This window comes from Antechinus flavipes, chromosome 6 (assembly GCF_016432865.1).
Source record: "Antechinus flavipes isolate AdamAnt ecotype Samford, QLD, Australia chromosome 6, AdamAnt_v2, whole genome shotgun sequence".
Taxonomy (NCBI): domain Eukaryota; kingdom Metazoa; phylum Chordata; class Mammalia; order Dasyuromorphia; family Dasyuridae; genus Antechinus; species Antechinus flavipes.
In genome coordinates, this window is record NC_067403.1 from 123,290,584 (window position 1) to 123,315,085 (window position 24,502).

The 24,502-nt window shown below is 34.3% G+C and overlaps 1 protein-coding gene across 1 annotated transcript; it reads left to right on the top strand.

Moving 5' to 3' along the window:
- The first annotated feature begins 219 nt into the window (after positions 1-219).
- TLR3 (toll like receptor 3) lies at positions 220-20,856 on the top strand. The gene is made up of 4 exons (XM_051965059.1): positions 220-1,400; positions 3,405-3,596; positions 15,605-17,457; positions 20,538-20,856. Exons 1-4 carry the CDS (start codon positions 921-923, stop codon positions 20,761-20,763), a joined length of 2,751 nt encoding a protein of 916 aa, XP_051821019.1. The 5' UTR covers positions 220-920; the 3' UTR covers positions 20,764-20,856.
- The last annotated feature ends 3,646 nt before the right edge of the window (positions 20,857-24,502 follow it).

A 24,502-nucleotide genomic window follows, 5' to 3' on the forward strand; every position in this document is an offset into this window, starting at 1 on the left:
CTTTTAAAATGTTTCAATTGCCAAATATTTTCCTTACACTTTCAAAAAGTGTCTTATCTTGTATGTAGTATCTGTAACTCAGGTTGGGAAGCACCATCATCGAGAATCATCTGAACATATCAAGAGGTTGAATGAGCCAATCTACATTATAGTCTTTCTAATTCTAAGGCCAGATATGTCAATTACACTTTTCAAGCTTTGTCCATGATACATGTTTAAAAGCATTTGTTGAATTGAATTTGTATCCTTCAATTAACACATGTATGTTTACCATATATTATTGATATTGATTTGATGATCAAAATTGGAAAAGATCAGCAAAGCTTTGTAACTCAAGAATTACCAGTTAACTTGAATTTGGAGTTTGATGTTTTTAAATTTTAGTTTTAAGGTAGCTAGGGTATAGAGAGGCCAGAAGAAAGAATGCTCCAGGCTAGAGTACAGTCAATGAAAATGTTCAGATATGGGAGATGCAAAGTACAAAGGAGGAACATTGCTAAAGTGTAAGGAAGAGAAGTGTTGGGGGATGGGAGTGGTGCACCTATATATTCATTATACAACACAGTTCTTGAAATCCATTGATTTGGTAATTTTTTTGGGGGGGAAATGGGTGCAAGAATTGGAGCTGTGATTTCATTGATAGAGGGTAGAAACTTACTTTATCAATGCAAATTGATACTTGTTATGTATCTTGCAGGCTGAGTCATTAATGAGATTCTCAGATATTAATTGATTTACCTATAATCATATAGCCAATATTTGTCAGAAGTGAGAAGAACACAGATCTCTCCTGATTCTAAAGATCCTTCTGTATCCATAATGCAACTCTTATTACATTATCAAAATAGGCATGACTATTTTGGTTGTATACATAACAAGCAATCTGGACAAATTATTTAGAAAATCATGCGTTATTAATAATGTACATGCTTTGGATTCTTTTGCAGAACAGAAGCATGGAAAGATGTTTGTCCTATTGGAGCTACTTCCTTCTTGGGCTATTGCCCCTTCAGATAGTGTGCACACAATCTGTAAAAAATTGTGTTGTCAGACAAGAAGTGGCTGATTGCAGCCACTTGAAATTGACCCAAATTCCTGCTGATCTTCCAACCAACATCACAACCTTGAACCTCACCCATAATCAACTGAAAAGATTGCCAGCTGCAAATCTTACAAGATATAACCAACTTGTCATTTTGGATGGAGGATTCAATAGCATCTCAAAGTTGGAGCCGGAATTGTGTCAGAGGCTGCCTCAGTTGAAAGTTTTGAACCTTCAACACAATGAGCTCTCCCAGATTTCTGATGCCATGTTTGCCTCCTGCATAAGTCTTATGGAACTTCATTTAAAGTTCAATTCTTTTAAAAAAATCAGTAACAATCCTTTTATAAATTTAAAGGTAATATAAACTTATTTTTTTCCCAGAGATAACGTGAATGGTAACAACAACAACAACACCTAACATGTATATAAAGTTTGAGGATTTGCAAATGTGTTACATAGATTATCTTTTTTGATTCTTATAATAACCCTATGATATAGATGTTATTATTATTATTTTTTTATAGTTGACACAACTCTGGCTATATGTAAGAGTAAGAAAATGACTTGCCCAGAGCCCTACAGCTAGTAAATGTTTTAGGTAGTATTCAAACCCAGGTCTTCCTTTCAAATCCAAGATCCAATGAGATAATATATGTGCAAGTCTTTGTTGACCTTAAAATCCTACATAAATGCTTGTTGCTATTCAGTTGTTTAGTTGTGTCTGACTTCACAGGACCTCACAGAGTTTACAGGATTTTCTTGACAAAGGTACTGGAGTGATTTGCTATTTTCTTTTTTAATGTGTCCCTATTTTACAGAAGAGGACCTGAGGCAAATAAGGATTAAATTACTCAACCAGAGTCACACAACTACTAAGTGTCTTAGACTAGATTTGAACTGAAATTTTCCTGACTCTAGGTCTGATGCTCTATCCAACCATTCCACAAAACTGCTTGTTTCTTGGCTTCTTTAACTGAAACAGATGACTATGAGTATCTAGTATCTCTCTGGTCTTTCCTCTGTATCTGAACAAAAATAAGGCAGGAGTCAATGAACTCACGGGTCCAAATCCCAAATAAAAAACCCAGCTTTTATTGCTTCCTTTTGTAATAATAATTTTATAAGTTAGAGCTGATAGCAACTATTTAGAACATGTGTTGTAAGACCAGGAAGGGAGAATAGATGTTGACCAACTCTTATCTTATAGGACATTGAAAGGAAACTTTAGTGTTATTGATTCTCTCTGTGAGATGATGAATGATGAGATTTTTAGGGAGAGTCGTAACAATTCCTGACCATTGTCATCAAATAGGAATAAAGGGGGAAACACAGTAAGGCAAAACTGACACTTCAAAATATCCTTTTAGTGGTTCACATTTAAATAGTATGCTTCCATAGCTCTAATGTTTCTTCTTAATTTGAATCAGAGTGCTGGAGTGGAATGATCAAATGAATAAATAAATGAAATCATTATTTAGTTTTATCAACATGTCATTTTTTAAAGTGTTTCATATTCTAAGTGATTATTCATACATAATGAGAGAGTTTACAATAATTATTAAGTTTATTTTTTTCTTTTTGGGAAAAGAAATAAAATTAATTCTACTAATATTATGAAATTAAGCCCTTAAAAATGGTATTTTTAATAGGCCAAAAGATTTTGTACTTTTGTCAGCCAGAAGTTTAATTCAACTTAGTCCAATTAAACATTAGTTACTATTAAAAAAAAAAAAAAAAAAAAAAAACCTCTAGCATAGCTTTTCCCACATTTTAATAGAATGTTTCACTAAAGTCTTTCTCAGTTCCTTATTAATAGTATTAATAAAGGTCATGATCATGTTGAAGGTTATACTATTGAAATGCACCCTCTAAAAGATATGTTGTGCCTCTCATCCAACAACAGGCTTAGCTAAATATAGAAAAGCTTAAGATCTAATGGTTGGCAAAATGGTAATGACTTTTCTAGTCATCTCAACCTTCAGAGAGAAACATGAGAGGAGTATATAGAAAGTTGGAATTAGGATCAAGAAGATGAGGATTCAAGCCCCACCTCATATATTTTTTTGCTATGTGAACCTGAGCTATTTGACCTCTCTATGCCTCAGTTTCCTCATCTGTAAAATGAAGGCAATGAATTTAGCTTTTGACTTCTCCAGTTTTAAATCTATGATGTCCTGAACATGATCATCTATATATCATTGTATATTGTTAGAGGGAGCACCCAAACTGATAATGATCATAAGAATTCAAGTAATAATTATAGGTGGTATTTTGGCTTTAGAGATAATTATGAGATGTATTTAAGGTTGTTTTTAATTGGAAAACTAATATGTTTTTATTTTTAATTTCTCCCCTGCAGAATTTACACATATTAGATCTATCTCACAGTGGCTTATCATCTACTAAATTAGGAACTCAGGTACAACTAGAAAATCTCCAGGAACTTCTATTAGCTAACAACAAAATTCACACATTACAAAAGGAAAACTTTGATTATCTTAGTAATTCATCCTTGAGGAAACTTGATTTGTCTTCAAACCAATTGAAAGAGGTAAGAAATGATATCATTGACTTAAAGTTGAGCTCTGTATAAAGGAATCCAATTGATGAAAATCTGGAAATACCTAATAAAGAAGGTCAGAATCTCCATTATGATTGTTCAAAATGCTATGTTTTCTGATATGTTACACCCAAGAGAGAGCTCACCATATCTGCATACATACCACCTTAGAAAGAGAGGTAAGGTAATCTAGGTTCATGTTTTACCTACTTATTAACAGTGATATATCTTAGACCACAGATTTTATTTCTGTGGTTCCAAATTGCCTCATCTTTAAAGGGAAATTGAGGAAACCTTGGCCTGTTGAACTCATGGAGTTAAATGAGATGATCCTGAAGTCTCTTCCATAGGTCAGAGTTATAAACCTATTAGATCATTTTCAGAATTTCCTTCTGCCTTTTCTCCTTTGAGGTAACTAACTTTTGTTCTGTTCCTTGCTTTTCATAAAGAAATATTGTCCCATTGTGTTCATTATTTTGCAGACAAATTTCCAATTGAAATAGGATTTTAATTTAGCAGGGGATCTTAGACAAAGATCTTGAAACCAGCATTTCTAAATCTTTTTTTGTTGTCATGGATTCCTTTGGGAAAGACTAATAAATGCTTATTTATTAATAGATAAGCTAGGAATCCCTTCTCAGAATGTTTTAAATGCACAAAATAAAATACATAGTATTATAAAGGAAGACTGATGCTGAAATATAAATGTCAGATTAAAAAACAAGGAGGTTAAGGACCTCTGCTGCAGAAGTCACTTGTGTAAATGAAAAAACAGTGTAAAGAGGTTAATGATTTGCCCAAGTTCACTCAACAAGACAGATTCTCTCTCCAAATATATCATTCTTCTTAGAACACCACTCTGCCTTTCTATCTTTTTTGATTAAGGAGAATTGGTTCTTATTTCTGAATATTATGCTTTAGATTAGCCAGACTCAGTAACTAGGATTTAGAGATGACTCACTTTTTTTTTTCTGATTTCATCAATCATACTTATTGCATGCTAATTGGCTGCCAAAAAAAAAAAAAAAAAAAAAAGCAAGCTGCTACCTGATATCTGCTTGTGTGAAGAATATTTGCAGTTTTCCTCAGAGTACTCATTTTGTTAGGGACTGGCTTCATCTTTTAATCTCTTTTTGGCTTGATTTTTTTCCTCTCATTTCTCCTCATTCTCAGCCCCTGAACTAAAGAAAGGGTGTAGATGTTGAAGGTAAGATAGGGAAGAGAGAGGAGCTGATGAAAAAAGATCAGCCCCCAGGCAATGATCTCAATATCCAATTACACAGACTGGATCAGGGAAGATTGCTGGAATATTAGAAAAATTGGAAATCTAGAATTTAATAGGAAGTAATATTTTAGGGGTCTAGTTGGACACGAGTTCTAGATCCCATGTCCGTGTCTCTCTGAGACAAGGCTCAAGGTTGGAATGAAATGATACACCTGGAAATACCTAATAAAGAAGGTCAGAATCTCCATTATGATTGTTCAAAATGCTATGTTTTCTGATATGTTACACCCAAGAGAGAGCTCACCATATCTGCATACATACCACCTTAGAAAGAGAGGTAAGGTAATCTAGGTTCATGTTTTACCTACTTATTAACAGTGATATATCTTAGACCACAGATTTTATTTCTGTGGTTCCAAATTGCCTCATCTTTAAAGGGAAATTGAGGAAACCTTGGCCTGTTGAACTCATGGAGTTAAATGAGATGATCCTGAAGTCTCTTCCATAGGTCAGAGTTATAAACCTATTAGATCATTTTCAGAATTTCCTTCTGCCTTTTCTCCTTTGAGGTAACTAACTTTTGTTCTGTTCCTTGCTTTTCATAAAGAAATATTGTCCCATTGTGTTCATTATTTTGCAGACAAATTTCCAATTGAAATAGGATTTTAATTTAGCAGGGGATCTTAGACAAAGATCTTGAAACCAGCATTTCTTAATCTTTTTTTGTTGTCATGGATTCCTTTGGGAAAGACTAATAAATGCTTATTTATTAATAGATAAGCTAGGAATCCCTACTCAGAATGTTTTAAATGCACAAAATAAAATACATAGTATTATAATGGAAGACTGATGCTGAAATATAAATGTCAGATTAAAAAACAAGGAGGTTAAGAACCTCTGCTGCAGAAGTCACTTGTGTAAATGAGGAAACAGTGTAAAGAGGTTAATGATTTGCCCAAGTTCACTCAACAGGACAGATTCTCTCTCCAAATATATCATTCTTCTTAGAACACCACTCTGCCTTTCTATCTTTTTTGATTAAGGAGAATTGGTTCTTATTTCTGAATATTATGCTTTAGATTAGCCAGACTCAGTAACTAGGATTTAGAGATGACTCACTTTTTTTTTTCTGATTTCATCAATTATACTTATTGCATGCTAATTGGCTGCCAAAAAAAAAAAAAAAAAGCAAGCTGCTACCTGATATCTGCTTGTGTGAAGAATATTTGCAGTTTTCCTCAGAGTACTCATTTTGTTAGGGACTGGCTTCATCTTTTAATCTCTTTTTGGCTTGATTTTTTTCCTCTCATTTCTCCTCATTCTCAGCCCCTGAACTAAAGAAAGGGTGTAGATGTTGAAGGTAAGATAGGGAAGAGAGAGGAGCTGATGAAAAAAGATCAGCCCCAAGGCAATGATCTCAATATCCAATTACACAAACTGGATCAGGGAAGATTGCTGGAATATTAGAAAAATTGGAAATCTAGAATTTAATAGGAAGTAATATTTTAGGGGTCTAGTTGGACATGAGTTCTAGATCCCATGTCCGTGTCTCTCTGAGACAAGGCTCAAGGTTGGAATGAAATGATACACCTGCAAGTAACTGAGCATTTAACAAAGGAGAATACTTATTTTGTCCGAACATGACTAGAATGTCTAATAAGGATACTGTGCAACTTGGTTTCTCTGGAGGTGGCCACCCTCTCACCTCTATTTGGAAACACATCTGATTAGTAACAGTTTGATGACTTTGCTAGTCTCAAGCACTTACCAACTCTGAGGACCCAACTGTACACAGCTGGATGTTTTATGTGCTTTGACAAAGACTCTGCATGAGAAAAGCTAGGAACAATCTGGTTGTGGTGAGAGAATTGTGGGGCCATCGGGATGGGTGTGGTGAGGTGGTGAAGGACTTTGCATCAGAAAAATGGTGGTCCTAGCACACACAGGTTTTTAATCATTTTCTGTAACATGAATTTCTCTAGCAGTCTTGACCTTGTCTCTGCTTAATGTTTTTTGTTGTTGTTTGTTTTGTTTTGTTTTGTTTTGTTTCTTTTGTTATTTTAGCTTTTTATTTACAAAACATATGCATGGGTAATTTTTCAACATTGATCCTTGAAAAACGTTCTGTTTCAAATTTTCCCTCCTTTCAGAGGGTCTAAGAATTCAAAATTATTTTTTTTATTTCTAATATAATAAATAGCTATAAATATAACCCATGTGAACAAAAACTCTTTGAACAGATCCTCAATAGTTTTTTGACAGCATGAAGATACTGAGAACAAAAATTTGAGAACCACTGCTCTATATAATTTGGAAATGAGGCCTTTAACAGAATCTTTGAGTGTAAAAATGCTTTTCCAATTTATTGCTTCCCTTCTAATCTTGTCTGCATTAGTTTTATTTGTACAAAAACTTTTTAACTTAAATAATCAAAATTGTCTATTTTATGACCAATAATGATTTCTAGTTCTTCTTTGGCTATAAATTCCTTCCTCCTCCACAGGTCTGAGAGGTAAACTATCCTATGTTCTTCTAATTTATTGACAATATCATTTTTTATGTCTAGATCATGAACCCATGTTGACCTTATCTTGGTATACAGTGTTAATTGTAGATCAATGTCTGGTTTCTGCCATACTAGTTTCCAATTTTCCCAGCAGTTTTTGTCAAATACTGAATTCTTGTCCAAAATCCTGGGATCTTTGGGTTTGTTAAACACTAGATTGCTATAGTTATTGACTATTTTGTTCTGTGAACCTAACCTATTCCACTAATCAACTATTCTATTTCTTAGCCAGTACCAAATGGTTTTGATGACCCCTGCTTTATAATATAGTTTTATATCTGGTAGAACTAGACCATTTTCATTTGATTTTTTTTTCATTAATTCCCTTGAAATTCTTGACCTTTTGGTCTTCCAGATTAATTTTGCTGTTATTTTTTCTAGGTCAGGAAAATGGTTTCTTGGGAGTTTGATTGATATAGCACTAAATAAATTGATCAGTTTATATAGCATTGTTATCTTTATTATATTCGCTTGACCTATCCAAGAGCACTTGATATTTTTCCAATTGTTTTAGATCCGATTTTATTTGTGTGGAAAGTGTTTTGTAGTTTTGCTCATATAGTTTCTGACTTTCCCTTGGCAGATAGACTCCTTATACTATTGACAGTTATTTTAAATGGAATTTCTTTTTGCATCTTTTGCTGTTGGATTTTGTTAGTGATGTATAAAAATGCTGATGATTTATGTGGATTTATTTTGTATCCTGCAACTTTGCTAAAGTTGTAGATTATTTCTAATAGCTTTTTAGTTGATTCTCTGGGGTTCTCTAAGTATACCATCTGCAAAGAGTGATAATTTGGTTTCCTCATTACCTACTCTAATTCCTTTATTCTCTTTTTCATCTCTTATTGTCAAAACTAGCATTTTAAATATAATATTGAATAGTAATAGTGATAGTGGGCAACCTTTTTCACTCCTGATTGTATTGGGAATGGTTCCAGTTTATCCCTATTACATATGATGCTTAGTGATGGTTTTAAATAGATGCTAGCTACTAATTTAAAGAAAAGTCCATTTATTCGTATACTGTCTAGTGTTTTTTAATAGGAATGGGTTTTGGATATTTTCAAATGCTTTTTCTGCATCTATTGAGATAATCATATGGTTTTTTGTTAATTTGGTTATTGATATAGTCAATTATGCTATTAGTTTTCCTAATATTGAACCAGCCCTGCATTCCTGGTATAAATCTGACTTGGTCATGGTGTATTATCCAGAGGATGATTTTCTGTAATTTCTTTGCTAATATTTTATTTAAGATTTTTGCATCAATATTTCATTAGGAAGAGTGGTCTATAATTTTCTTTCTCTGTTTTCATCCTACCTGGTTTATGCATCAATACCATGTCTGTATCATAAAAGGAATTTGGTAAGAGTCCTTTTTTCAAAAAGTTTACATAGTATTGGAGTAAATTGTTCTTTAAATGTTTGGTAGAATTCACATGTAAATCTATCTGGTCCTGGGGATTTTTTTCTTAGGCAGTTGATTAATAGCTTGTTCTATTTCTTTTCCTAAAATGGGACTATTTAAGCAATTTATTTCCTCCTTTTTTAATCTGGGCAACCTATATTTTTCCTCCATTTTACTTAGGTTATCAAATTTATTGGCATAAAGTTGGGCAAAGTAATTCCTAATTATTGCTCTAATTTCCTCTTCATTAGTGGAAAGTTCTCTCTTTTCATTTTTAAGACTAACAATTCGATTTTCCTCTTTCCTTTCTCCAATCAAATTTACTAAAGATTTATCTATTTTGTTGGTTTTTTCACAAAACCAGCTCTTAGTTTTATTTATTAATTAAATTTTTTATTTTACTTTCAATTTTATTAATCTCTCCTTTTATTTTTAGAATTTCAAGTTTGGTATTTGATTGGAGGTTTTTAATATGCTCTTTTTCCAGCTTTTTTAGTTGCAAGCCTAATTCATTGATCTTCTCTTTTTCTATTTAATGCAAGTAAGCCTCTAGAGATATACAATTTCCTCTTATCACTGCTTTGGCTGGATCCCACAAATTTTGGTATGTTGTCTCATTATTGTCATTCCCTTGGATGAAATTATTAATTATGTCTATGATTTGCTCTTTCACCCATTCCTTCTTTAGGATGAGATTATTTAGTTTCTGATCACTATTTGGTCTATTTTCCCCTGGCTTTTTATTGAATGGAATTTTTATTGCATTATGATCTGAAAAAAATGCATTTACTATTTTTGTCTTTCTGCATTTAATTATGAGGTCTTTATGTCCTAATATATGGTCAATTTTTGTATAGGTTCCATGAACTGCTGAGAAGAAAATGTACTCCTTTCTGTCTCTATTCAGTTTTCTCCAAATATCTATCATACTTAACTTTTCTAGTATTCTATTTATCTCTTTAACTTCTTTCTTATTTATTTTGTGGTTTGATTTATCTAGTTCTGAGAAAGCAAAGTTGAAATCTCCCACTATTATAGTTTTGCTGTCTATTTCTTCTTGCAGTTCTTTTAACTTCTTCTTTAGGAATCTTCATGCTATACCACTGGGTGCATATATATTTAGTATTGATTTTGCTTCATTATCTATGGTACCCTTTAACAAGATATAGTTTCCTTCCTTATCTCTTTTTTTTTGTTTTTGCCTGATCTGAGATCAGGATGGCTATCCCTGCTTTTTTTTTACTTTACCTGAAGCATAATAGATTCTGTTCTAGCTTTTTACCTTTACTCCATATATATCACTCTGCTTTAAATGTGTTTCTTGTAAATAACATATTGTAGGATTCTGGCTTTTAATCCAGTATGCTATCTGTTTCCACTGTATGAGAGAGTTCACCCCATTCATATTTACAGTTTTTAACTGTACTACTAATTTTAACTGTACTAATTAAAACTACTAATTCTGTATTTCCTGCCATCTTATTATATCCAGATTATACTTTTCTCTTTCCTTTTCCTCTTCCCCCCTCCCTAGTATTTAGCTTGTGAGCACCCCTTGCCTCAAGTAGCCCTCCCCCTTTAGAGTTCCTCCCCTTTTCTTATACCTTTCCCCTATTATTTCTGTATTTCCTTCTATTTACCCTACCCCTTACCTTTTTGCCTCCCCCTCCCACTTTTCAATAAGGTGAAAGAAGTTTCTCTATAAACCAAATATGTATCATATTTTCTCTTTGAGCCAAATCTGATAACAATAAGATTCACACAATGTTCATACCCCTCCCTACTTTCCCACGAATATAATATGTTTCCTCTGCTTCTTCCTGAGATGCAATTTCCCTCATTTTACCTCCACGTTCCCCTCTTGTTCCTTTTTTATATTATAACAGTAAAATCAAATTATACATGCACTCTCTATGTATACCCATAATTAAAATACAGTTCTCAAGAGTTCCTTTTATCTTTTTATGCTTCTCATGAGTCCTATATTTGGAGGTCAAATTTTTTGTTTAGCTCCAGTCTTTTCATCAGAAATAAATGGAATTCACTTGTTTCATTGAATGTCCATCTCCTTCCCTGGAAGAAAATAAGGGGGGTGGTTTATTCTTGGCTTCATTCCAAGTTCTTTTGCCTTTGAAATTCCAGACCCTTCAATCCTTTAGGTGGAGGCTGCTAGATCCTGAGCAAGCCTTATTGTAGCTCCTCAATATTTGAATTGTTGTTTTTTTTTTTTTTTTTCTGGCTACTTGTAATATTTTTTTTTTTCTTGTTCCACTAGTTCTGAAATTTAGCCATAGTATTCCTTAGAGTTTTAATTTTGGGCTCTCTTTCAGGTGTTGTTCAGTGAATTCTTTCAATAGCTGTTTTACCATTTGATTCTATTACATCAAGGCAGTTCTCTACAATGATTTCCTGAAAAATAGTGTCTAGGCTCTTTTTTTCATCATGGTTTTCAGGGAATCCAATAATCCTTAGATTGTCTCTCCTAGATCTATTTTCCAGGTCAGTTGTTTTCCCTTACATTTTTTCTTTCTTTTTTGGGGGGTTTTACTTGACTGATTCTTGATGTCTTATCGAGTCCTTCATTTCCATTTATTCTGTTCTGATTTTTAGTCTTCATTTATTTTTGTTTACTTTTTCTAATTGTCCAATTGAGTTTTTAAATAAGTTGTTTTGTTCCATGGAATTTTTTTCCATTTCACAAATTTTGTTTTTTAAAGGAATTATTTTCTTTCTCCATTTCACAAATTCTGTTTTCCTGGGAGTTATTTACCTTTTTCATTTCACATATTTTGTTTTTCTGGGAGTTGTTTTCTTTTTTCATTTTGTCAAATCTATCTTTTAATGAATTATATGCTTTTCCAAACCCTCTTGCAAAGTTTTCCTTTCCTTTCCCCATTTTTCTTCTAGCTTTCTTTTGAGATCCTTTTTAATTTCTTCTTGGAGAGCCTTGTGTGATGAGGATCAGGGTATATCACCATTTAGGGCTCCATCTGGAGACAATCTGCTTTTAGTCTCCTCAGAGTTTGAAATCTGTTCTTCTTTTTCACCATAGAAACTAACTATAATGCTCTTTGCCTTTTTACTCATTTTTTTTTTTTAAGTTAGGATCTGCTTTTAGGACAAAAGAGGTTTTCCAAGCTTCCTCTATAGGTGGCAGCAAAGCAATCACAGCTCTGCTGGGTCTGTGCTGACTCACTCCCAGTGCTTGTTGAGTATGACTAAGTCCTGTGAGACTCTGGAGTTTAGGGGTTTTCTATTTACTTTCAGTGTTTGTGCTGGATATTTTCTAAGTTCTCTGCTGATCTACTGACTTGCGGCCTGGAAACAATAGCCTGATGCCTCCCCATAGATTCCCCACCACATGGAGTCTGTACCTCCTCACAGAGACCACATATAGCCCCAAGTCTGCATACGCGTTTTGCACCTGCCCACCTCCTCCTATGCCTGACTGAAATAGACCTTTTCTGGCAATCTTTGCAATTATCTTCTGCAGGTAATTTACTGCATTTCCAATATTCATGGATTCTACCAGTCGAGAATTAATTCAGAGGCTGGATTTCAAAATTAATATAAGGGTAGTAGAAGAAAGTCAGATTCTAATTTATAAGAAATCAAGCCATTCTCCAATTGATAAATGGTCAAAGGATATGAACAGACAATTCTCAGATGAAGAAATTAAAACTATTTATAAACAAATGAAAATATGCTCCAAATCATTATTAATCAGAGAAATGCAAATTAAGACAACTCTGAGATACCACTCTACACCTGTCAGATTGGCTAGAATGACAGGGAAAGATAATGCAGAATATTGGAGGGGGTGTGGGAAAACAGGGACACTGATACATTGTTGGTAGAATTGTGAACACATCCAGCCATTCTGGAAAGCAATTTGGAACTATGCTCAAAAAGTTATCAAACTGTGCATACCCTTTGATCCAGCAGTGTTTCTACTGGGCTTATACCCCAAAGAGATACTAAAGAAGAGAAAGGGACCTGTATGTGCCAAAATGGTTGTGGCAGCCCTGTTTGTAGTGGCTAGAAGCTGGAAAATTAATGGACGCCCATCAATTGGAGAATGGTTGAGTAAATTGTGGTATATGAATATTATGGAATATTATTGTTCTGTAAGGAATGACCTGCAGGATGAATACAGAGAGGACTGGCGAGACTTACATGAACTGATGCTAAGTGAAATGAGCAGAACCAGGAGATCATTATATACCTCAACAACGATACTGTTTGAGGAGGTATTCTGATGGAAGTGGATCTCTTCGATAAAGAGAGCTAACTCAGTTTCAATTGATCAAAGATGGACAGAAGCAGCTACACCCAAAGAAAGAACACTGGGAAATGAATATAAACTGCTTACATTTTTGTTTTTCTTCCCGGGTTATTTATACCTTCTGAATTCAATTCTCCCTGTGTAACAAGATAACTGTTTGGTTCTGCACACATATATTGTATCTAGAATATACTATAATCTATTTAACATGTAAAAGACTGCTTGCCATCTGGGGAAGGGTGTGTAGGGAGGGAAGGGAAAAATCGGAACAGAAGTGAGTGCAAGGGATAATGTTGTAAAAAATTACCTTGGCATGGGTTCTGTCAACAAAAAGTTATTTAAAAATAAAAATTAAAAAAAAAAAAGAAGAAGAAGAAAGTCAGAAAGAAATGTGTGTCCTCTCCACCATCTTGGCTCACCCTGGTTAATGTTTTTTTTAATACAAAATATATAAAATCAGAAAGAAAACCAAAGGTTAGGAAAAATAAAGCTAATTAGCTTTCCATCCAAGTTCATGCATCCCTTGAAATTTGGGTCCCCCGACCCAGGTCAAGAGAAAGAAATTTCACTGGAGTTCTACTTTGATATCTTGTCCTAGCATAGAGGTGATCCTGACTTCCTGAAAACTGGATTTCAAGTTTTGAGAGTTTTAACAAGCTAGAAACTATCATGTGTCTTTTGTTTAAGGACACACATTGTCAAGAGACTCATCAATAAAATGTTGGCCACCAACATTCTGATTATTTTTTTTATTTTTGAGAAATGGGGGTATTGCAGCAACAGGTGGTCAGGAAAAACAAAGTTGAAATTCTGCTTCAGACACTAAATAACTATATGACCCTGATCAAGTCATTAAACCTCTGGTTTCCTCAGTTTGCTCATCTGCAAAATGGGGGTGATAATAATAATATAAATAATATCTCACAGAGTTGTCGTGAGGATGAAATGAGATAATTATAAAAGCACTTAGCACAGTGCTGTCACATAGTAAGAGCTATATGTGATGTTTTTGTTATTGCTATTTTTATTATTATTACTGCTTCTTGACACTTCTCAGAACTCTCAATTGCCCATAGAATCAAATTCAAGCTCCTTTGTCTAGCATTCCAAGCCCACTATGAACACAGCCCTTCATCTTCTCTACTTTCACTGACAAGACACCTTAATCAAAGTGGATTGTACATAGTGACTCCCCAGAAAATACTGCCTAAGAATTTAGAATCTAAATTTTATATTAGCCTCTGTAGTTTCTTATTAACTTTTCCTCACATCAGTCCTGAAAGATAAGTAGAAATATATCATTACCATTTTACAGTTGAGGAACCAGAAACTCAGAGAAGTTATAAGTAATCTATTCAAGGTCACATAGTAAGGAAAGAACTTCTTCAAGTACATGAACAATGCTGTATTTGGGTGTAATATATAATAATCAAAATCTTTTATATTCTTTAGATTTTCAGAGAAAATCCCAGATTATTTGGAGAGTGATATTTCTTATTACTCAATTTTGTTTCATTATTTAAGCTTTATAAACTATTTTTTTCTAAAAGCTTTGTAAGATAAATAGGGTGATCTTTTTGGGGGAAGAATGATGTTAATCCCCAAACTGTGATTTTATCAGTGTGGAGACCTCCCAGGGAGGGAACTTCCTCTTCCAATTCATATCCTTACCTGCTTGCAATCTATACGATCTTCTCTAGGAGCTGGAAGGGACCTTAGAGACCATTAAATCCAACTCCTTTTGTAGATGAAGAGTCTGAAGCCCAGAAAGATTAAATTGTATTTTTTTTTTCAGAGTCACACATTTAGTAAGTATCTGAAGAGTGGAGAGATTATGTGATTTGCCCAAATCTACAAGATAATCTATTTTAGGCTAGAACCTTGAGCCAAGTACTTCTTATCTCTGAAGCTGGTTCTCCATCCACAGTACCATGCTGCCTTCCAATTAAGAAATATAAATAAAATACATCAATTTTATCTAATAAGGAAATGATGCATAGGTACATTAAGGGATTTGCTCAGTCACATAGCTAGAAGAGAGATGGAGTTTGAGCCCAAGTATAATACTCTGTCCACTTCTCCACTTCCTTTTCAGTTTCACACAAGATAACTTCTTGGGAATTTAGGCAGATCAACTTTCTAGAAAAGCAAAACTATATCCAATTTAGGTACTAAATAGCTAGCATTTATAAAGCACGTACCACATGCCAGATATGATGCTAAACACTTCACAATTTTTATCTCATTTGATTCTCATAACAACCCCAGGAGGTAGGTACTATTTTTATCCCCATTTTTACAATTGAGAAAACTGAGGCAAATAAAGATTATATGTCTTACGTAAGGTCATAAAACTAGTAAGTGTCTGACAGAGGATTTGAACTCATATCTTCTTGACTCTAGACCCTAAAGTCCACCCATTGTACCACCTGGCTTCCTACTTTTTTGAAAGGTTATAGAACTATGTCATGATATAAAATAACCACTAATTTTTATTTTTTTATTTTTCCAGTTTTCTCCAGGATGCTTTCAGTCAATTGGAAAATTATATGGTCTTTCTCTGAACAATGTTCAGCTCGGGCCCGTACTTACAGAAGAGCTTTGTTTAGAATTATCAGGCACAAGTGTTCGGATCCTTTCTCTGAGCAACATACAACTTACTAACATTTCCAACATGACTTTCAGAGGTCTGAACCAGACAAATCTCACTATGCTTGACCTTTCCCATAATGGTTTGTCAGCAATAGCTAATGACTCCTTTGCTTGGCTTTCACATATGGAATGGCTTGGGTTGGAGTATAATAATATAGGCTACCTATCTTCTCGCTCCTTTTATGGACTCTCTAAGGTAAAATACCTGAACTTGAAAAGAACTTTCAGTAAACCAAGAAATGCCATGTTTTCCTTTCCTAAGATAGATGACTTTTCCTTCCAGTGGTTAAAATGTTTGGAATATCTTAGCATAGAGGATAATAACCTTTTGGGCATTACCACTAATATGTTCACAGGATTAACAAGTCTGAGACATATAATTTTATCCAGCTCCTTTGCATATTTAAAAACTCTAACCAATGCTACCTTCTTATCCCTTGCTCATTCTCCCTTACTTATTCTTAACTTGACTAGAAACAAAATCTCTCGGATAGAGACTGGAGCATTCTCTTGGTTGGGCCATCTAGAAATCCTTGACCTAGGCCTGAATGAAATTAGTCAAGAACTTACAGGTCAAGAGTGGAAAGGTCTGGAAAACATCACGGAGATTTATCTTTCCTATAACAAAAATCTAACATTGACCAGTGACTCATTTACTTCAGTCCCAAGCCTCAAAAGACTGATGCTCCGCAGAGTAGCTTGCAAACAGCTGGATATTTCTCCATCTCCTTTTCATCCTCTTCAGAATCTGACCATCCTAGACCTCAGCAACAACAACATAGCAAACATAAATGATGAAATGTTAAAAGGACTCAATCAACTGGAAATTTTGGATCTGCAGCACAATAACTTGGCTCGACTTTGGAAACATGCTAATCCTGGTGGGCCTGTTCTTTTTCTGAAAGGTCTTTTTCGACTTCACATACTTAATTTAGAGTCTAATGGCTTTGATGAAATTCCAGCAGATGTCTTTAAGGGTTTATCTCATTTAAAGATGATTAATTTAGGATTAAACAATCTGAATTTACTCCCAGACTCTCTGTTTGATGATCAGACATTCCTGAAATCATTGAACCTGCAAAAGAATCTTATAACATCTGTTGAGAAGAGTGTTTTTGGATCTGCTTTCCAGAATCTGAGTGTTTTAGATATGAGTTTCAATCCATTTGATTGCACTTGTGAAAGTATAGCTTGGTTTGCTAACTGGCTGAATGGAACCCACACAAATATCAAGGATCAGCCTAATCATTACCTCTGCAACACTCCACCACAATATCATGCTACCTTAGTGATGGCCTTTGATACTGCTCCCTGCAAAGATAGTGCCCCTTTTAAGATACTCTTCATGATAAATACCAGTTTCCTATTCATTCTGATCTTTGTTGTCATGCTTGTCCACTTTCAAGGCTGGAGAATAGCCTTTTACTGGAATGTAACCATACACCGAGTCCTTGGTTTCAAAGAAATTGATCACCAGGCAGAGAAGCCTGACTATGCAGCTTATGTGGTCCATGCCCGAGAAGATGCACAATGGATCTGGAAGCATTTTTCTCCTCTTGAAGAAAAAGACCATTCCCTCAGATTCTGTCTGGAGGAAAGGGATTTTGAAGCTGGCATGCCTGAACTTGAAGCAATTGTACACAGCATAAAAAGGAGCAAGAAGATTATTTTTGTTATAACACGAAATCTCTTGAAAGATCCCTTGTGTAAAAGGTAAGTTAATATCATATTTAGGGATCTCTTTTCATAAAGGCAATGTTGTTTAGTTGTTTCAGCCTCTTTGTAATTCCATTTGAGATTTCTTGGCAAAGATACTGGAGTAGTTTGCCATTTTCTTCTCTAATTCATTTTACAAATGAGGAAACTGAGGCAAATAGGATTAAGTGATTTGCCCAGTGTTATAGAGCCATCAAGTGTTTCAGCCTGGATTTGAACTCAAAAAGAGGAGTCTGCTGACTGGGTACTCTATCCAGTTGCCCCATAAAAGCAATTAGGTGGGATTATTGTACAAAGAGCACTAGGTCTGCAGTCCAGGAAGAACAAAGTTCAAATTTGACCTCAAGACACTTATTAGCTGGCTGGCCTTGGAGAAGTCATTTGATAGCTGTCTGCCTCAGTTTCCTCATCTGCAAAATGGAGATGATAACAGCATTTACTTCCCAGTGTTATTGTGAGGAGCAAATGATACTACTTTTAAAGCACTTAACCCAGTGCCTTGCACATAGAAGGTACTTAATAAAAGGGTTTTTTCCTTCCCCTCTTTTCTTCCTCCTATATATGTGTAATTATACATAATACATATATTAAATATATATTTATATATCTACATACATGCAGATATATTATATATGCATACATATTTGTGCATATATACAATATAATAACAATAATAGTTAACAATTATATACCATTATAGTAATAAAGGACCAAGTGCTTTACAATTATGATCTCATACTTTCACAATTACTCTGTGAGATAAGTGCTATTATTAGCCACATTTTATATATGAGAAAACGGAGGCAGGCAAAACTTAACCAACTTCCTCAGGATCACTGAACTAGCAAGTGCCTGAGACTGGATTTGAAGTCAAGTCATCATGATTCCAGGTCCAGCCCTTTATCTACTGTACCAACTAGCTGCCCCCATATATACATACATATATGCATATATAACATTTCCTGAAATTCAGAGCTTTTTTTTTTTTTTTTAAGAAAAAACTGAAAGGGAAATTCTTTGACATATGTTGAACTTGAGACTTTCAGGCAAAGATGTCCAAAAGGTAGTTGGTGTGAGATTACAATTTAGGAGATAGATTTGGACTAGATATATGAGCAATTTCTGTAGAGATGATATACAGATCTAAGAGAGATCTCCAAGGCAAGGAAGCTCAACAAGGAGCTTTGGGGTTGTCTACTCTTTGGAAGTAGGAGATAGAGGATGACACAGTAAAGGAAACTGGAAGGTGGTAAAATAGCCTTATATCATGAAATGAAGAGAGTAAGAAACCAAGGGAGGAAAGAATAGGGTTAAAGGATCACATATAGTGTCAAAATCTGATAAAATCTTAAGCATGGTAAGGTCTAAGAGAAAAACCATTGGGTGTTAAAGATAAAGAGGTCATTGATGATATTTTGAGTGGTAGGACTGGAAGCAAAGGGGTTGAAAGTGAGTGGGGAGTAAGCACACAGAGGGAGCTGGTATAGGCGACTTACAGATAATTTGGCAGTGAAAAGGAAGGGAGATATAGATCAAAAGTTTGAAGGGATGCCAAAAATCAGTCAAGGAAGTTTTTGACTATTTTACTCATGGGGAGGACATGATCCCTTCTGTGGACTGTGAGGAAAAATTGTGTAGAAAAAGTTTGGAGATGAAAAAAACAAGTCAACAGAGGAGCCACAGAAGGGAGTGGTGGGATTAGAAGCATAATTAGAGGAGATTTAATCTTACCTGGTAGAAGGACCACTATTTTTTCAGGCACTGGATCACCCCCCAAAAGGAGGGGAATGGTCAACAATATAGAGAGATTCTAGGAAAATGAAAAATCATGCAATGGATTTCTCAGTAAAGTAGGAATTAAGGTCTTCTGCTGAGCAATACATAGTCACTAGAATTTTGAACTTGAAAAGGTATTTGAGAGATGATGATAGAGTTAAACCAAGGAAGAATAAAATAATTGATATACAGCAGTGAGGGCTCATTTGAAAATAGATGCTAGCACTTTGTTGTGAACCTAATCTCCATGATTGTGTGACTCATTCTAACAGTTTCCAACAGTTTGGGCAGTACAAATACAGATGAGGAATGGGGAGGATAGCCCACAATTGAGAATTGGTGGGCAAGAATAGCAGAAAGATGAAGAGATATGAAATTCAAAGATTCTATAGTTGAATTAGTTATAAAAAGTGTCAACTCTTTTCAGGGGGATTTTATATCTAGAGCAGGAATGGTTTGCTGAGAGAACTGGGAAAGGTTAAAGAGGTCATGTGGTTTCAGACCTGGATTTAAATCCCAGCTCTGCCGGGTACCTTAAATTAACCAATTAATCTCAGATTCTCAGTTTCCTCAAGTGTAAAATGTAAGAGATTAAATATCGTCTAAAATTCTCTTATACTCCATATTTAAGATCCTTTAAGAAAACACATTATAATAACATTGATTTGAGAGATTATATTCCATATTAGAAAACTAAAAGCATAGTGAACAGGGTACAAACCATGCAGTTAAGAAGTTCTGTATTCTAATTCTATCTCGACTTACATTGACTATATGGCTGAGTAATCTGGGGCAAGTCACTCAGTTTATTACAATTTACTAGGTGATGCAGTGGATAGAATGCTGAAACTGGTGTCAGGAAGATTCATCTATCTGAGTTCAAATCTGATCTCAGACACCTACTAGTTGTGATTCTGGGCAAGTCACTTAACCGTGTTTGCTTCAGTTCCTCATCTGTAAAATGAACTAGAAAAGGAAATAGCAAACCCTTCCAGGTCTTTGCCAAGAAACCCCAAATTGGGTGAGAAAGAGCTGAACACAAATGAAATGACTGAACATCACCAATAAAACCTAGGAGATGAGATAACACATGTGGTAGTAGGACTAGTAGTAGTAGTAGTAATAGTACTAGTACTAATACTAGTAGTAATAATCATGGTACTTATAATATGTAGTAACAATATCATAATAATGATAGTTTGTGATATGTGTTAATAGAGGAAGAATCCATACTAATTAAATAAAGAATCTTTTGAAGCATTGAAGGAAAACTCAGGCTAACTATTCCCTTTTAATTTCAGGTTCAAGGTACACCATGCAGTCCAGCAAGCAATTGAACAAAATCTAGATTCCATCATACTGATCTTTCTTGAAGACATTCCAGATTATAAACTGAATCATGCCCTTTGTTTAAGAAGAGGAATATTTAAGTCTCAATGTATTTTGCATTGGCCAGCTCAGAAAGAACGTGTCCATGCATTTTACCAGAAATTAGAAGTAGCACTTGGAATGAAAAATAGAGCATAGTGAATTTCTTAACCTTAAAGATGTTATACTTAAATTGAAGTGTTCCCTATCCTCATAAATTACAGAATAAATGGGAATTATACTATAAATGCACTCTCTTCTTCAACTTGTTTACTTTAAAAAAATCTTAAACGATACTTGCATTTAAAAAAATGTTTTATTAATTTTAAACACCATCGATCATCTTCCAATAGTGTTTAAGTGATGTAGAAGATAGAATACTAGATATGGAGTCAGTAATATCCAAGTTCAAATCCAACCATAGAACCTTACTATATACATTGGGCAAGTCATTTAACTTTTGCCAATGTCAGTTTCTTCATCTATAATATGGAGTTAATAACAGCACAACTTTGTGAGGATCAAATGAGATCATTAAAAATAATTAATTAATTAAAGAAGATAATAATAATCTGAAAAGTTCTTTGCAAACCTTAAAACCCCAAATAATTACTAGCTTTCATCCTTAGCAGCAGCAATAGTAGAAAATATATAGTACATTCTAGCATATATTTTTTTGGTCTATTACCTCTCTTCTGAAATAAAGGAGTCAGTCCTTTGAAGGCAGACTTAGTCTTGGCATTAATCAAAGTTTGCCTTTACATTATTGTGATCATTATGTGATATATTCTTTGTATTCCTTGGTTTTGGACCTTGGTGTTGTTAGTTTAGGTCAGAATAAATAAATAGATAGGTCATATTTAGGATGTTTAAGGCCATTTGGTACCCAAACACATAATGTCTTGGTAACTTGAAAGACTTTAAAAATATGCCTTGTTTAAACACAGTGACAATTTATAGAAGGACTTAAGATATTTACCTTTCTGCATGTAAAATATCCTATTCAATGTAAGGGATGGTCATTGCTTCTGAAGATGCAATCTTACCCCAAATGTTTATGGGTGAAATAGAGATCTGCTTCAATATTCTTAATTTGCAGATTGCTTATAGCCTTCAATAGAAGAGCATTTTATATTGGACAATGCTTATCACAATGGTGATATTGGCAAAAATTTTAAGATTATTAGGAAAAGTAATATATTTATCCTAGGCTCAGAGAATCATAGAGATAGATCTGATAGGGACCTTAGAGACCATTTGGTTCAATCCCCTCATTTAAAAGTGAGAAATTTGATTCTTAAATGACTTGCCCAAGATCGCTCCAATAGAGGATTTAAATTTTAATGATAGCTTTCACTTTGCTCCAGACTTCCAGAGTGATCCTGGGTGAATCTCCTTTGCCACATTGAAGTGCTTTTATTTTTGCCTTTGAAAATAGAATGACTAATCCTTTTAAAGTCTCTGCAAAATAAATAATAATAGCAGAATAGAAAACTGCTTTCCTATAAAAATTTGAAACATAGTTCTAGAGCTGAAAAGAAATTTAGTAATCAACAGGTCCTTAATTTTAAAGAAGAGACTCAGTTAAGATCACATAGTTAATTAGAAATTAATTAATTAATGGGACAAAATCAAGATTTTCTTATTCTTTCTTTGAATGGTTTTTCATCATTGTGTTATTTGAGAATTTAATTTTCCAAAGTCTTTTTATCTCTTGGAAATCAAAACTTATCATGGATTTTACAATATAGAGTAGTGATGATTTTCCCTTCCCCTTCTTTGACCACAATTCTGGATATGAGTTGTTACTAAAATTTATTTGAAAGCGAATCAAAATGACAATGTTTATATATTATTATACTGATAGATTTATTTCATAACTCTATCATCATAAATAGACTCAGGCAATATTGGAAACCTTTTGACATCTGAATTCTAATACACATCCATTTGTAATAATAATACAACTCTGTCTTCTAGTGATAAAAAAAATTCAACATTTTGGAAAGAGAGAAGGGAGAAGGAAAAAAGAGACTCACTAATGTTACTCTTGACTTTATACTTTTATATTTCATTTATATTGATATGTATATGTATATGTGTGTGTGTGTATGTATATATATATATATGTATATATATCCTGAGACATAATTAGGGTTAGGTAGTTATGACTTTGCCCTAGGGTGTCAAAATTTGAGAGCTGCAAGGATTTAACATATATATACTCTATTTAACATATGTACTATGTCAGTGCTTTAGAAACAACTGACTTTAGTGCCTAGTTATTTCTGTCTATGGCTTTTACCAATAGAAAACAACTTTAAAACTATTCTAGGTAAGTTGTATTATCCATTAATGGATGAAATACTCATAATAATAAGGTTCCAGGTCCACTGGATAATTGAAGAAGTAGTTTTCTAAATTTAGTGGATACTTTAAAAAGAAATGACAAATAATTCAAAGTTTGGGGCTTGATTTTATTTTTGAATTATTTGTGTTTTAATATAAAGGCTTGTGTTACTGATTACTTCTAGTAATTGTCTCTGTGTGTGAGTGTATGTGTGTGTGTGAGTGTGTGTGTGTGTGTGTGTGTGTGAGAGAGAGAGAGAGAGAGAAAGAGAGAGAGAGTGTATTCTCTTTACCAATACAGATCCTGTCTTCCTGGTAACTTGATAGAGATACCTTAAGAATTGTTGTAGCCTCTCAGGAAATTAGTCTGGTAATAAGCCTTTTCAAATTTAATGAGATTTGTCTTTGCATAATAGACTAGAATAACCCCCCCAAAAAAAAAATTATGAAGACTTGCCATCTTATAAAAATTTACTATTCTTCCAATCTCATAGTTTTAGCTATTTTACATCTACCTGGCTTAGCATTTTGTTGATAATTACTATGTTAAAATGAAATTTTAAAAAAAATGGAACATTGAAAAGAAAACTAATAAAGTTAGGCTTGCCCTCTTTGACTTGAGAACAAATTAAATTATTATCCATTTTATCTAGTTCTAGGCAATGGAATAGAAAGAAAGTTGGATCTGGTAATGAGGAATGTTGTTCCAATTCGTGCTGTAAATTAACCTCTCTTGGCCTTAATTTTTTTTTAATCTAATATTGTTATGCCACAGTCTCCTTTGAATTATCCTACCTCAGTTATTCTGCCTCGATCCCCAGGTTGCAATACCACCCTTCCCTCTTAATCATCAGCATGTTTGATAAGGATAAAGACCTTCTGGCAACATACCCCAGCACAATCTTTCCCTTTCAAATAAATTAGTAAAAACTCTCTAATCTCTATTTTGCCTCAGTTTCTCCAGCATTACATTTTGTAGGCTTCCCAGTGAGAAATTGAGGCAAAATAGAGATTTTTTAATCTCTATAATTTATTTGAGAGGGAGAGATTGTACTGGGGGGCATGTTGCCCTCAGGGCTGATGTCCAAAGCATCCAGCAGCTAATGTGTGCTTCCCATGAAGTATATATACACATGGCTCCAAGCTACCAGGAGGTAGACTGAGGCAGGGGCGGAGTCAGAGCACTGAGAGCAGGAACACCTGTGGTTTTGGTAAACCACATGATCTCTGGAGAAAAAAACCTGGCCGCAGAGTACAGCCAACCTTCATTCAATCTTTAGAACACTGTCTCCATCTTGTGAGACATCTTTCACAATTCACTTCATTCAGTTAGATAGATCATCCCCCATTTCACTGACAAAATGGAGGTGTCCACCATCGGGCTTGGCTGCAACTGAAAATTCTTCTTTTTCCAGGGAGACTCTGGAAAAAAATCCAGAGGGCCAGCCTCTCTAGGCCAAGAACCCAGATCCTTAACCACCCGGAGGCCCAAGGTGGAGAGCTAAAGGTCTCTAATCTCTTTGTGAGACTAAGTTGGGGCCACTATGAC

What these genes read in the sequence shown, in the direction of transcription:
- TLR3 (XM_051965059.1), top strand. Translation starts at nt 921, where the DNA reads ATGTACATGCTTTGGATTCTTTTGCAGAACAGAAGCATGGAAAGATGT. An exon ending in ATCCTTTTATAAATTTAAAG is followed by an intron (nt 1,401 to 3,404) that starts GTAATATAAACT and finishes TCTCCCCTGCAG; the next exon opens with AATTTACACATATTAGATCT. An exon ending in AAAGATCCCTTGTGTAAAAG is followed by an intron (nt 17,458 to 20,537) that starts GTAAGTTAATAT and finishes TTTTAATTTCAG; the next exon opens with GTTCAAGGTACACCATGCAG.